The sequence below is a fragment of the Quercus robur genome, chromosome 3, assembly GCF_932294415.1.
Source record: "Quercus robur chromosome 3, dhQueRobu3.1, whole genome shotgun sequence".
Lineage (NCBI taxonomy): Eukaryota > Viridiplantae > Streptophyta > Magnoliopsida > Fagales > Fagaceae > Quercus > Quercus robur.
Window position 1 is genome coordinate 38674977 of NC_065536.1, and position 16059 is coordinate 38691035.

Genomic DNA, 16059 nt, shown 5'->3' on the forward strand with positions numbered 1-16059 from the left:
GCCTAGAGGTAGAGGGAGAAAGAAAGGAAAAGGAAGAGAGGGAGAGAGAGAGAGAGAAATAGTATAAAAAAGAATATTTAAATAAACTAGGAAAAAAAATAAAGTTTGAGATGTTAAGTGTATTGTAAAATGGTATGGTAAAAATGATAAAGTAGCTCTTGAGATAGTAAAATGAGATTTTTTTAGAAACCGGATGTGAATGCTCTAACAATCCATGTGTTAGAAAGAATTTGTATGAAATGAAACAGAAAACAATATAAGACCCGTCATTCCTTAGTACTGGAAAGGAGTGAGAAAACATACTCACCCAATTTCCAAGTTCTTATTATCTTAAATACCTAACGTGTTCTCTGGTCCCTTTGGAACAATAGAAATATAGCGGTTCATGAAGGGATCAACCCAAACCCAATGAATGTCATTCTCACTACTCAATCTCTTGTTTGCAGGTTCCAAGAGGCCTTTAGAAATGATCAATCCCAATCTCAAGACCATGACAGACCAGCTCAGACTCATGCTGTTACCAGGAATTGGTAGCTTATTATCAAAGCTGCTAGTTGCAAGAAGAAGAAATGCAAACGAAGTGGCTATGCTTACAAGGCAAAGGACTTGAAAGGAAAGCTAATTTTCAGTTGGGGAGCTGGCAGCCTCTTCTTCCTTTCCAATAGCAGTTCAGGATGCTATCGTGGAAGCAACAATAAAAGCTAGAGATCTTGGCTTTAGACGGATTTTATTCCTAAGTAATTGCAAAAGAATTATCCAGGTTTGAAACGAAAAGAGTCAACCAAGATGGCAGGAGATTCCTATGATGACAGACCTGTGCTTTCTAACTCAACAGGGTCTAACTTTCTGCATCATTTTTGTACCAAAACTTATCTTGTGTAATGTGTTGGATGTAGCTTCTCTAGCTGTTCAAAATCCGATCTACTACTACTGGATCTCTCCAAATGTAACTTGTGTCTTGTAACTGTTTTCTATGGTATCTTTCAAAAAAAAAAAAAAAAAACAAAACAAAAAAGCAAAACAAAACAAAAACAAAAACAAAAAAATGGTGTTGGGCATCATAAATATTAATCGAAAGTGCTAAGAAGGCAACAAGCAATATATACTATTTATCCATTAGCAAAACTAACCATCTTCAATATATATATATATAGGGGGTTACCATCAAAGATCCAATAAAAACTTTGCTACTATGCTCGGCAATTCAATAAAGAGAGGCCATATCTAATATAATATGGTAAACTAGTCCCGATTATGGACTTCACTTCAAAACATAGATACAACCAGGCATGTGTTACACTAGCTGATAAAATTGTGTACATAAAAAAAAGCTTATATTGGATCCAAACTTATGCAAATGGTCTCTGATTTGTAGAAGAGGACGATCCATATATTGTACTAGCTGTTGCCACATACGGAAACCTCAGCACTGCAAACAGGGCAGACCTGCGATCACAAAGCAGGTCATTTGACAAAAAAAAAAAAAAAACCCAATTCACAGAGCAATTCACAATGCAGCAGTCATTCTGCTGTAGCACCTAATACATTTTAGAGCACACATTAGTAATGTATTAAAACCCATACATATCAGAGTTATTGTACAAAAATCAAAGAGAATAGAACCTGTCTTGAGAGAGAGAGAGAGAGAGAGAGATTACAATAACCCAAAAGATAAAAGGAGTCTACATTTAAAACAGTACATACATATCTTTCTAGCACCTAGAAAACAGGTCATTTGAAGCATCATGTACCGACATAAAAGAATTGTCCTAAACAAGTGTTCTTATATCAAACGGTACTTTGTCAACACAAAAAAAGGGGGCACCTCTCTGCAAAAAGGACAAGGTTTCTCTCCAAACTTAAACTCGCCCTATATCTTTATATTAGATGTGAAATTTGAAAATCTAACTACTATTACATGTTCTTTATGTTTTTAACATGCATATCAAATTTCGTTCAAGTCAGATTTTATTTATTGTGTTCAATAAACTTATTTTTTAAAAATAAACTAAAACCACAAAAGCTTAAAATTTAAACATTTGATTGATAACATAGCTATTGATCTTTGACCTTCTTGAAAAATTTTACAAGCATGGAGAATGTACAAAGAACATGCAATCCAACAGTTAGTAATTCAAAATTCACCTACAATAAAAAGATATAAAACAAGTTTGAAAAGGTTTTTTCCAAACTAATTTGGAGAGAAATATTTTCTTTGCAAAACCCACCCTTAATCACAACATTTGAGGAGAAAAGAAATTTACCACTCATAAAAAATTATATATCCATCTCTCTCTCTCAATTACTAAAACTAATAACTGCATATTTAAATTTCACATGGCTCTGTAGAAGTAGGAGAAATAAAAATTCTTGCATGGAATCAATAACTTTGAATGGTGATTGTTAAGGAATGACATAACACTTAAAGAGACCACTAAAAAATCTCGCAGATCTAAAAAAGGCTGCAAATATAAAGCACAGGTAAGGAGAGCAGTAGTATCAGAACTTCAAATCAACAGGAATGCATCAAGCTTTATACCATAGCAAATCTGCAGGCATACTTGCTGAGAGAGTAGAATGATGAAAATGAGAAATCAACCAGACTTTCAATGCAGAACTATGATTAATGTATTCACAGGGAACAATAATCATATGCACATACCTTGTTTATATTCAACCAATTATTAATACACTCAGGATGGTAAGAATGTTTGCAAGAAAGCGCTGTCAAGGTTTCACCATCCTCATAGTCCAACCGACAAATAACACAGCTGAAAAAGGAGCACACAAAATTAGTTGTACTGAAACTGGTATGTAACCTTTAAAAAAAAAAAGGTTTAGATCATATTTACTGAGATGGAATGTTTGTTTCCACAGAGACTTTCATGATTGGGAATTGGAATCTGCGAATTCCTTCTTAGAAAATATTCTCTCAAATGCTTAGAGGGGGTGGGGTTGATAGGATGAGATGGCAATTGAATGGAAATGGTAATTTTGATGTTAGATCCTATTATAAAGCTATCTAGGGTACCAATGGAAATTAATTCCCATGGAAGAGCATATGGTGGGTTAAGTCTACAAGGAGGAGTCTCCAAGGAGGGTGTCATTCTTTATGTGGAGAGCAGCATGGGGTAAATTCTTACTATTGACAAGCTCGTCCTCAAAAAGAGGGGTTTTTCATTAGTTGGCTGGTGTTCTTTATGTTGTAACAGATAAACAGTGGACCACTTACTACTCCGTTGTGAGGTTGCTTATGCATTGTGGAGTGACGAATTCCAGATGTTAGGGGTTTATTGGGTGATGCCTCCTACAGTGACACCCCTTCTTTGTGGTTGGAGGAGCTGGTTTGTAAAAAGATCTTCAGGAATATGGAATATGGTGCCATCATGTTTAATGTGGCTAATATTGAAGAAGCACAATTCTCGGACATTTGAATACATAGAGAAATCTCTAGAGCATTTGAAATCCTACTTTCTAAGTACTGTTTCAGTAGGCATGGGCTTGGGGATTCACGCAACATAGTTTTAAGTTTCATAACTTTCTTAGTTTCTCTGTATCATTATTTGTAAGGATCTTTGTGTTCATCATCATGAACATAGTAATTCTATTTTTTAATAAAAAATCACTACATACTTATCCCAAAAAAAAAAAAAGGTTTAGTGTGCATACGAATCATTGCTGCTTCCGTTCTGACTGCTTCCTGACTTGTAATTTATTGAAGGCAAAGAAGCAATTATATCAGCTGAAAGCCCTCTGCTCTCTGTTCCAACTACATCACCCAATGCAAGCAACTCCTGAAATAATAATCATAACCTTAGGGTAAGGGCAAAAAAGGCTAGGAAAAAACAAAGCTCCACCAAAGTCACTTGGATCCAAAACCCAGTTTACCTCATAGGATAGTTCATCGGGATCAAGCTCCTCCCATGCATCCTTCAAAAGAGTAGATAAGATGAATTGGGTGTAAAGAAGACTTAACGAAAACTCAAAAAATAAATAAAAAGACCAACACACTAGTAGTGATAGTAAGAAGAAGAGAAGGAAAAATAAAATAATACAAATGTACTCTTATGCTTTATAAAAGGCAAGCTTTAAAACCAGTCTCATTTCTAAGATGTGGAACCCAACATAAGTTAGATGCCACACAAAACTAGGAAGTAAAAAAATTTAACTTTGATATAGTATGGGGATGATCAAACAGTAAATAATGAAACCAAAAAGGGACTCCATAATACATCCACTGTTGCAATCTAACTGTCTAGACTAGTCACAAGAACAATGAAGAAGCTTTTCATACAATCATCACACATCTCACAAAAGTATCTTATGAGAATATTGATTCAGATGACAATGAGTAACGATAACCATGATTCATGATTAGCAAGGAGTGTATAAGAGCTACTCCTACGTAATGTAGTATTCAAGAACTAACAATATTACCAGCTGAGACTTAGAACCCTGATTAGATCACATTAACACAACCCTTGGTGAAAATACCATTTTTCTATGTAGTGTAGAAAAATAATAAATTCCAAATTGAATAGGATCTGATAATAAATGAAATAACTTGCTTAATTAAATCTATATGAACTGACACAGTGAAAAAAATCCTTTTTTTTTGGGCTGTTTTTATGGGGGGGAAATCAAACCAGAAGCTTGTAAATAGCATCTAACTTGAAAAAGTTACCAAAAATATCAAAGGGAAAATGAAAATCTGAAGGCAATATATGAATCAATTAGTTTATGTTACAGAAGAATTTTCTTCAGGAAAATACAGAAGAAATCTTTATAACCATAAACCATCTATTTCCAACCTAGGAGACAAATTATTAACAGGAAAACAAATCCTAGCAGAAAAATTTATATTAACCTCTAAATTCTGCGAAAATACATCAGCTAATTGCCATAACAGAAACTTCAAGTTTCTCATGGCCAATAGGACCTGCTACAATTGTCACTACAAGCTCATCCTTAAAATAATCAAGGAAATACTAGAGAATCCATGATTATTAATATAGAGGCTTGTAGGCCTGCACTCACACGACACAAAAATTCAGAAGAATACAAGGAAAAACATGATGACAAACATTCAGGCAGGCACACCTGTACTCACAAGACATATCCAAATGGTCAACTCTTCAAAAACGTGTTTGAGACCTCATTCTCAAAATGTACTCAGTAAACATATCTACAGCTAAGGATTTAAAATCTAAAACTGTTCCAACAATTTTTTTATTATTAGAAATTAGTAATTGCACATCCTGTTGATTGGCCTTGAACTCATGCTCTCACCCCAGTGTTGTTAAAAGCGCACTTAATCACAAAGTGCAGAGCACACAACCCTTGGGGCATTTTCCCTCTAAAGTGAGGCGCCCTCACAAAAGCGCGCTTTAGGCACACTTTTTTGAGCTTTTTTATTAAGCGCAAAGTGCACGTTTTTGAGCTTTTTGTAATTTTTTAAGAAAAGAATCCTGATTTGATTTTTGGCCATTAGATCTAAATATGTTTGATATAAGCCATTGATTTAATATTTAAAAACTACTAGTGTGGTGTACTACCATACACCTAATAGATGATAGCATTGAGTGGTTGACTAGAAGAGTAGAAGAAGATGAAATTGTTGAAGATGATCTTGTGTTTGATGATGATATTTTGACATGGGGTAGTGTTGCTAGAGCTTCGACAGTTGACAAAGAAAGATTCAACTTGAGATCAAGAATGGAGCCACTAGGGCAAGCAACAGGTTCAAGTTTTAGTTCACAACATGCTCCTCATGATGTAGATGAAGATGATGAGGGCTACAAAAATTGTGATGACAATGATGATGGTCCCTTGCTTAATGAGGATGATGATTACGTAGATTAGGATTGCATTGCATATTTGCATTGATTTTGTTAGGCAAAGATAACATCACTTAACATTCTAGTACTTTTTTGCCTTTGCCTTTTTGATTCTATACTTCTATTTTGATTCAACCATGTTCTGTAATCACGGCCATCAAATATCATGGTTACATATATTTTGTAAGCACAAGAGAATTATATAAATGTTATATAAATTATATTGAATGTTTTATTGTAATTTATATGATTAATTGATCACTTGATTGTTGTATTGACAATTAATAATTTTTTTAACTTTATTAAAATTTTAAAAAAAAAATGTGCGCTTCACATCAATCTGGCATGTGCTTTCGCTTTCCAGGAGGCCTTTGTGCTTAAGTGCTCTCAGCACTTTTAAGAACAACGTCTCACCCTCCACCTTGTTCCTACAAGGAGAGGAGATGCCATTTAAACTAGAACTCACTGGTAATGGTTCCAACATATATTTATTTGTCATACGTCAACATTACAAAAATTTCACAACCATATCAGACTAGACTCAGCTGTCATATAACTGAGTGAGGTTCATATGTCTAATCTATTTGCATTTGTGGGGTGGGGGAGGAAACAGACCCATCCATACTGAGGAAACAGTTAAACCACTTGGTGATTCCAACAGCACTAATTGAGCATTGCTTGTTAGCAATATTATATAAATAAATGAACTTATTTTCTTTTCTTTTCCCTGAATACCATTGATGCATTAATTTCTAGGTTTACAAAATTGAATGTCCTTGTCTTGCCACATCTATAATTAAACAACCTATTTATAAGTTTCTATGATTATATTCTTGTATTATGAGTCCCTTCCCACAAAGCATAATGGTAATACGCCATATCTCAAAGATTTTCATTCAATTCAGCTGCAATTTCTGATCAGTAATGCGCCAAAATGATTTATCCATTCAGATTTTCCAAATGAAACTGAATACACCTCAATCTATGCCAAACTATGGATGATTGGACGAAAATTAAAAAAAAAAAAAACCTGGATTTATGGATCTCATTGCCATGAATCTTTTCAGAATCCATGTTTCTTCTACGAGTAAAAGAATCAATGGACTCCATATGTGATAAATCTCCTGGGCCAGATGGGTTTCCAATGGCATTTTTCTAAGCTTGCTAGGAGATCCTCAAGCCTGATCTTATGGTTGTGTTTCACCATTTTTTTGCTAAAGGTCAGTTTGAGAAAAGTCTTAATGCAACCTTCATTACTCTCTTACCAAAAAAAATCAGCAACAATTGATGTCAAGGATTTTCACCCGATTAATCTTGTTGGGGGGAGGGGGGGTTTATAAAATTATTTCTAAAGTCTTGGCTACTCGACTACGCACGGTCATGACAGATATATTTTCATCTTCACAAAATGCTTTTGTGATGAATAGGCAGATCCTCGACCATGTTCTTATTGCTAATGAATGCCTTGATAGTAGATTGAAGACAGGTCTGCTAGGGTTACTTTGCAAACTAGGGGCCCGTTTGATAAGAGATTTCTAGTAATGTTATTGTTTTGTGGAAATATGTGTGGGTAAAAAAATGTATGAAAATACATGTAATGTTGTTTAAACAGCAATAACAAACACCCCCTAGATGTTGAGAAAGTTTTTGATCATGTAAACTGGGGCTTTCTTATGAAGGTACTAGAATGTAGAGGGTTCTCTAATAAGTGGAGTCCGGGGATTTTATTTTGTCTATCTACTGTTCGTTTCTCTATTTTGATTAATGGTTCTCCCTATGGGTTTTTCGAGAGTTCGAGCGGGTTGAGACAAGGCAATCCTTTTGTCTCCTTTGTTGTTTGTCTTGGTCATGGAAGCCCTTGGAAGAATGTTGGATAAAGCTATCCATGACGGTCGTATGTTAGGCTTTCATGTGGGTAATTTAGAGGCAAGATATTTGGTGGTGTCTCATCTCCTCTTTGTTGATGACACTCTAATTTTCTGTGTTGCCGATCTTGACCAACTTCTGATTCTCCATACGGTGCTTATTTGGTTTGAGGCAGGTTTTGGTCTAAAAATAAATTTGGGTAAGTCAGAATTGGTTCCTGTGGAAGTGGTACATAATATTGAGTTATTGTTAAGTGTTCTTGGCTGCAAGCAAGGTATCCTTCCAATGAAATATTTGGGTCTTCCTTTGGGTGCTAAATTCAAGAATAAGACAATATGGAACCCGATTCTAGAGAAGATGGAAAAGAGATTAGCAGGGTGGAAACATTTGTACTTATCCAAGGGAGGTAGAGCCATTTTAATTAAAAGCAATCTATTAAATTTACCTACCTATTTTCTATCTTTATTTCCTATCTCTGCTATTGTGGCTAATCAAATTGCAAAAATTCAGAATAATTTCTTATGGGGTGGGCTAGGGGATGAACCCAAATTTCACCTAGTTAAATGGGCTATTGTTTGTACTCCTCTTTCTTCAGGTGGCTTGGGGATAAGGAAAGTAAGACTTTTTAATGAAGCTTTGCTTAGCTTAGGAAGTGGCTATGGAGATTTGGGCTTGAAAAGGATGCCCTTTGGAGGCAAGTGATAGAGGTGAAATATGGATGTAGCTGGGGTGGCTAGTGTTCCAGCTCAGTTTCTAGTCCTTATGGTGTTGGTTTTTTGGGGGGGGGGGTGGGGGGGGGGGGGGTGTGTAAAATATATATATATATATATATATTTGATAGGTAATAGATATTTTCATTAAAAAAAGTACAACATGTTCACAATGATGAACAAAGTACTAGGAACAAATACAAATAAATCAAATGGAAACAAAAACAGATTGCACAAAATCAAAAATGGAAATACATTGTGTAAAACCCCAAATACAAGACCACCCAAACAAAGACCCAACTAGCAAAAAGTACACGTTCACAATGATGAACAAAGTACTAGGAACAAATACAAACAAATCAAACAGAAACAAAAACAGATTGCACGAAATCAAAAACGGAAATACATTGTGTAAAACCCCAAATATGAGACCACCCAAACAAAGACCCAACTAGCAAAGACTTCAAAAAATCAGCAGATTTCTCAATATCCTCAAAAATGCGGGTATTACGTTCTTTCCAAATCAACCACATCAAATAGGCTGGCACCATATTCTAGACCGAAGAATAGTGTAACCCCAGAAAATTCTCCCATGCAAAAAGAAGAGAAACAATGTCCTTGGCATCACCCACTACAAACCAAACATCAAAAACACATCACTACATAAGGCGTGAGCAAACTTACAATTAATTAAAAAATGATCCACTATTTCTTCATTGCAACGGCACAAGCAACACCAATTAACCAAAGACAAGTTCCTTTTTACAAGGTTGTCAATAGTAAGAATACCATCTTGAGTTGCAGTCCATAAAAGGAAAGACACTCTTCTAGGTACCTTAATACTCCAAATACACTTCCAAGAGAAAGGAAAGGTAGGAGGAGTAGATAAAGAATTATAGAAAGAGCGCACATCAAAAACACCATTCAGGGTTAACTTCCAAAACAAACTATCAATCCCCTCACCCCTAGGCATTTTGGAATAAAAATGCTTGTAAAAAGCAAACACTCTCTCCTCCTCCCAATCATCAGGAGCCCTATGGAATTGAATATTCCAACTTCTACTACCACCATCTGATGAAATAGTAATCAACTCAAAAATCGAAGCTTCTTTTCCCATAGCACGAGAGAAAATATTAGGGTAAAGATCCTTTAAGGGAATATGCCCACACCAAAGATCATACTAGAATCGAATATGAAGACCCTCCCCTGCAACATACAACACATGACCAAAGAAACTCTCCAACACCTTTCCTAATATTCTTCCACATTCCACATCCCTGAGCACCTCTACTAACTCTAGTGCACCAACCTACACTAGACACTCCATACTTGGTAGGTATAACCTGACGCCATAAATGATTGGTTTCACTTCCAAACCGCCATAACCATTTTCCAAGCAGGGCTTGATTAAACAAACCAATCCTCTGAATCCCCAAACCTCCATTCTCCACTGGCCAACACACCTTATTCCCGGCAACAAGTGGATATTTGAAAGCTTCCTCAAAACTCCCCCAAAGGAAATTTCTCTGGATCCTTTCTAATCTATCCACCACAGCTTGAGGAATAGAAAACAAGGATAAGAAATAGGTGTAAAGGCTTGAAAGGGTACTTTTCAGTAAATTTATCTTCCCCCTTTCGACAAATATAAGCGTTTCCAAACAAAAAGCTTCTTCTCTACTTTTTCTATAATAGGATTCTAAATTAATGGATCCTTAAAATGAGCTCCAAGAGGCATACCCAAGTACGTCATGGGCAACCTACCAACATTGCAACCTAAGACACTAGCCAGAGTATTCATACTCCCTACCACCCCTACTGGAACAATCTCACTCTTAACAATATTAACTTTTAAGTCTATGATAGCCTCAAAGAAAATCATCACCATCCAAATATATAAGAGTTGTTCCCTAGTTGCATCACAAAAAAGGATAGTGTCATCAGCAAAAAGAAGATGAGAAATACACAAACCTCCTGGTGAATGGGAATTTCCTCGCTGCCTGTGGTCTGAGTTTGCCAAAGATTGGCTGTGGTCTGGGTTTGCCAAAGATTGGCTTTGGTGTGGCCTCCAAACAGGTTTGGGCTTAACATAATTAAATGGGCCGGAGTTACTAACCATTTGAAAATCCTGAATAGTGGGCTTTTTAGGTTGCACCACTTTTGGGCCCACTTCTTTAACTTCAGACCACACAACAGCCCAATTCCCATCTAACCCACGCTCCATACGCAAAATCAGATCCAAAGTCAACTCAGCTTTAATACCTTTATCTTCAATCCCATCTATTGTTGACAAAATCTTCGCCCCAATTTGATCTTTCTGTCCCATAGTACTATCCTTGCAGGTAACCCGGTTAACACCGCTGGATTCTGACAAAATCTTCACCCCAGGAGGCTCCCTCTGTCCTAGGATACTTTCCTCACTGTTATTACGGCTGGGGACTGACAGACTCTTCACCCCAGGTTGCTCAGAATTTGTATTTTGAATCAATACATTTTTTTTCTTCCCTTTATCACCTCCGCCACCGTTGTTAAACCGTTTCCCCGCCACCACCGACGCAAAGGATTTTGAGGCGTCTCTAAAAATACCTGTGAAAGCTTGCTTGGGAGCTAGAGACTCCGGGGCTAACACCTTCCTCAGGTGTAACCCAAAACCTCTCCAGCCATTCCCCATCTTCCCTTCAGGCACCACTATAGAACCCTTACGACGACCATGAGTGAGTTCCGAAATTAACAAGAAAGCTCCATGAGAGTTGGAACCCAACTGAAGAATAAAGCATTTGTCCCCCTCACGGCAAGATTTTGCAAACTGCCCACTGGACTGCCCAGAGATCAATTCTTCCACATTGAACAGCAGTCTCTTAGCACTTCCTTTTCCCATAAATATTGACCTTAGAGAATCTCTGCCTCTCTCGTAAATACACAGCTGGTAAAACATACCACCTTCCTCAACTGAAAACTCAAATGATTTTGATTCCACGAAGAAAAAAACAGAGCCACCCATATTGAATCAAAAGTTTTGAACAAGAACCCACAAAATTCTTCAAAGAAAGCACAGAACCCAAAAATGAACAAGATTTGTTTTGACAAGTCATATAATCAGATTTGCCATTTTGAATCCTTTCTTGAAAAGGATTAAAACATCAAAATAGATGTGCAAGCAGAGAGAGTCAAGACTAAATGCAACATGCTTATCTCTTAGAGTATGGAATTGTAGATGCTGATAGAAGGAGAGAATGTGTTTCATTTGTGGTTCTGCTGGAAAAAATAAAATCTAAACCCAAAAATTGAATTGATTGTGTTTTTTACTTTGCCCTTCAGTTGTACATTGGTAAGCAATTGGCTAGTATGTTCCAAACTTGCTCTTGTAGGAGTGCTGATGAGATACCCAATTTATGATATTAAAACCTCACGTATGTTTTGATTATTCACTTGACCCACGGGTTGTATCAATTTATTGATTGTGAGGACTATAACCATCTTGGTCATGTACCTCAACACCATGATATACATGGAATTCTATTCAACTGCAAAGCATTTTTTTATTGTTTAAATAACTCCAACTCCATAAAGCACCCCTTTTCCTTGTTCTCACCATTCCTATTCTAGAATAGTTCTGATATGTTCGCAAAAGCTGACCCTGTATACATTTCAATACATATAATTGAGTAGATTCTGTCAACCTCTAATAATCTATAATGAGGAAATAGGACATTGGATTAAAGCATTAGATTTCGTACCCTATCTTACATTATTAATAACTTCTATCTACTCCCCCCACCCACCCAATTACAATGGATTGACAGATCATGATTCCAAGAACAAAGTAAAAAGGATCCACCATTACACGATAGTAGGCAAAAATTTTAAATGTAGATAGGTTGAATTAAAAGTGCTGAGATGTGGTGAGCATGCGGAATCAAAGTAATGGTTTCAGCTTCCATAGTGATAGAGATAGATACCTGAGAGTTGGCACCATGATCCTCTATGTCCTCATCCTCATCAGCTTCCACTACAACACAAACAAACAGTTGTTAGAAGTTCTAGAAGTCACTGTGAAAGGAGCGAAATATAACAAGACAAGAGAGTAGTAAAATAGGTAAGATAGGAGGAAGGAACACCCACAATCATTTATCCCAGCAAGAGCCAACAATCTAGCAGCCATATCTCTGTCTTCAGCATCCTGTAGGGCCCTTGCATAGGCCTCATCGCTAGAGAAGACAGCAGGGTCGAATTCAATACCGGGGTTATTTTCTTCTCCAGCTAAGTCGTCGTTGGCATGAGCATGGACATCGAAAGCATCTTCATCATTGTCATCAGCTCCATCAATTCTCTCATCGTCAGTCTCATCATGTGGATCATTAAAATCTTCATCCTCATCGTCCTCGTCGTCATCATCATCAAGGACATAGCTTCCAGCCTCCCAACTTCCATAATCACTACCTTCATTGTTGATTCGGAGCATCATGTATGCCCTTTCCTACTCCACAAACCAATCAAGGCCAATTCAACCACAACCACAACAGAACAGTTTACTCTACTCTCCTAGCAGTCATTTATTGTACAAGAAGTTGGGTCCAAAATTCAAATAGCATCAGAAATAACATTTATATGTATAAGAAAAAAAAAAAAAAAAAACCCAATTGAGAGAGAGACCTGTTCCTGAAGGGTACGAGCAAGAGCGAGGTCAGCATCGACCTGACTGAGATTAGTAAAGGGAGTTCTTGTTGTTGTTGTTGTTGATGATGAGGGTTGACGAGGCGACTGAGGGGGTTGGTCCACGTCGGATCCATTTCTTTCTTCTTCTTGTTGTTCCTCAACAAGATTGATAGAAGAATTAGGGTTGTGTTCTTGTTCTTGTTCTTGTTCCTTTTCTGGTTGGGTATTATTTAATTTGTCTAGGGAATCCTTATTCTCCATAGATAGATAGATAGAAAGCAAATACACACAGAGAGAATTCAAAAAAAAAAAAAAAATCAAACAGGAATTGGAATTTGGAGGAGAGATCTAAATAACGAAAAGGAGTGAGTGATACTCTTTTCTTTTCTTTTGGAATGGAGGGAATATTAAGGTATTATTCAAGAATCTATCTGTCTGAGGAGGCGCCGATAGAAAGAGAGACAAAGACAAAAGGAAAAAGAAAGGAATTTTTTTCTAAATAACAATAAATATTAAAAAATTTAGTTAGTTGTCTCGTTTCAAAACAATGTTGAAAACTAGCATCTTGAGTGTCTAAAACTTGAGTTCCATGATAAAACTCGAGTTTTTAAATCTCGATTTGTAAGAGGATGGGATTAAAGTTAGAAAAAATTGACGTGAAAATCAAGTTTTAAAGACTCGAATTACATAAATTGCAAAAAAACGCCGCTATAGGGCTTAGAAACGTCATTATAAGGCTTAAAAACGCCACTATAGGGTCCCCTAAACCTGGTAATTCAAAAAAAAAATTTGGCAGGAAAACGCTGCTATAGGGCTTTAAAACGTTACTGTAAGGCTTAAAAATGCCACTATAGGTAAAAATTTTTTTGCATGAAACTCAAGTCTTAAAGACTCGAGATCTACGTGACATTTTCACACTTGCAAAGCGAGTCTTTCAGACTCGAGTTCTAATATGAATCTCAAGTTTCTAAAACTCGAGATACTACTTTCCTTTATTATTTCAAACGTTGCCTAACTAACTATATACAACCCCTTTATACAGCTATTCTGCACATTACCTCAAAAAGAAAGAGAGAGCGTAATATCAATTTTTAATTTATTTTTGAGAAACGTAATATCAATTTGTTTTACTCTCTTATGTGATATAACTTTTTTTTTCTTTTTTTTTTCTTTTTTTGGAAAAGAATTGGAAAATAACTCTAGCTCCAAATAATTTTGTTAATTTTGTTAATCAATAACGTTTCCAAACTATTTAAAAAACCAACATTTCGAGTATAATAGAAACCACGTGGTTTTCGGTGGTCCCTATTTCACACACTTTTCACACCCAGCTCCTTTTGAACTCTTGTGGTCCCTATTTCACTTGTACTCTGACACTCTTCACTCTTGTATTCTCACCCTCACTCTCACTCTCTCACAACTCATAATCTCACTCTCTCATAGAATCCACATTTTAGGTAAGAGTTTTATATATTTGCACTTTAGAACTTCTAGCCATTTCATTTATTTATTGAGTGAGGTTTTTAAGATATTATTCTAAATATTGTGTATATTTATTTAGTTGTTAGTGTAAGTTAAATATTTGCTAGGTTCTTATAAAAAGTAAAAAATTATTTAAGATATTTAGTATTGTTAGGTTTTTATCATGGGTATGTAATGGATCCTAAGTCTTTTTTATGGTTTGGTTTGATATTTTTGTAATGGGTATGATATTTTTGTTTATCAAAACTTATATTAGATTTAATGAAAATTTTAAATGAGTATGAAATGGATAATGAGTGTGTTTGTATGTGATGTGGGGTGAACATATGTGATGCTAAATCAAAAAATTAGCTCTTCGTCCATATTGGTCGTCCATAACCAAAAACGTCCAAAATAACCTCCAGAAAGGAGAGAAGAAATATGCACAACAAATATAAAAATGTGGACTTACGAGCAGGACGTCGATCGTCAAGCAAAGATCTAGTCATCCAAAGAAGGTACGGTCGTCCATACCATATTCAAGTATGAACGACCAACAAACACTTAGTAAATTTCTGTGTGTTTTCTACAATCTCAAATGGTTAGACCATTAACACACATCTTGGAACGTGGGGTGAATTCCCTGAAGTTCACTCTAATCTCCCTACTAAATCCATACATCTCCCATGATGGTAGTGGCACCCAACAAGTAGACCCACTTTGAACTCTCTATAAAAGGATTGAGCCTCATCCAACCAAGGTACGTTTTTACTATTCATTCACTCACTATCCTCGTGTTCTAAAGAGAAAGTTGACTTAACCGTTGAAGGGTCCCTGGCTAGTTCACCTCGGTCACCTTCGATAGTTACTTTCTTCCTTCTCAAGTCACCTAACCGTCAATAAAGTCCTAAGCATTTAGCCTACTAATTTCCTTGCATCATTAATTGGCATCATCTGTGAGAAGTTTCTTAGTGTTAACCACTTTGTTTTCTAAGACAAAAGGCTACATGGTTCTGACTAGTTCAATGGCCATGAGTCCAGAGCACCAAGAGAATGGAAACGCTTCCAGTTATCCCAACCGTGCACCACCACTAGCATCTGCTCCATTACCAGCATCTGTCTAGCAACAGTTGTAGTCAATGGCGGCTGCCATGGCAGACTTAACACACCAAAACCAAGATTAACTCAAGAAGTTAACAAACACAAGCAACGTCGTCAGCGTCATATTGAAGGCCTTGGGTAGAACTCAGAGGCTAGAGAAGCAGAGAATAATGCTGAAGGTAGAGATCAGTCAAGAGGCATTGTCACATCTAGGGTGCCACATTTGGAGAAGGAGATGGATCAAATGAAGAAGGCTATGGAAGAGATGAGGGACTCCATGAAAAGGACGAACCATGTGGATGATCTTGTCCACATAACTGACTCTCCCTTCACCGCGTCCATCACCAATCACCCTTTGCCATCCAAGTTCAAAATGCCTACCTTGGACTCATATGATGGAATGTGGGATCCATGTGATCACATTGCCACAT

General features: G+C 36.5%; 1 protein-coding gene across 1 annotated transcript; it reads right to left on the reverse strand.

Annotated features, from left to right (window-relative positions):
• Positions 1–1116: 1116 nt before the first annotated feature.
• Positions 1117–13510, reverse strand: LOC126717972 (E3 ubiquitin ligase BIG BROTHER-related). Its single transcript, XM_050419983.1, has 7 exons — positions 13064–13510; positions 12533–12887; positions 12370–12419; positions 3889–3930; positions 3670–3794; positions 2663–2771; positions 1117–1446 (listed from the first exon to the last, which is right to left on the reverse strand). Exons 1-7 carry the CDS (start codon positions 13325–13327, stop codon positions 1399–1401), a joined length of 993 nt encoding a protein of 330 aa, XP_050275940.1. The 5' UTR covers positions 13328–13510; the 3' UTR covers positions 1117–1398.
• Between the last annotated feature and the right edge of the window lie 2549 nt (positions 13511–16059).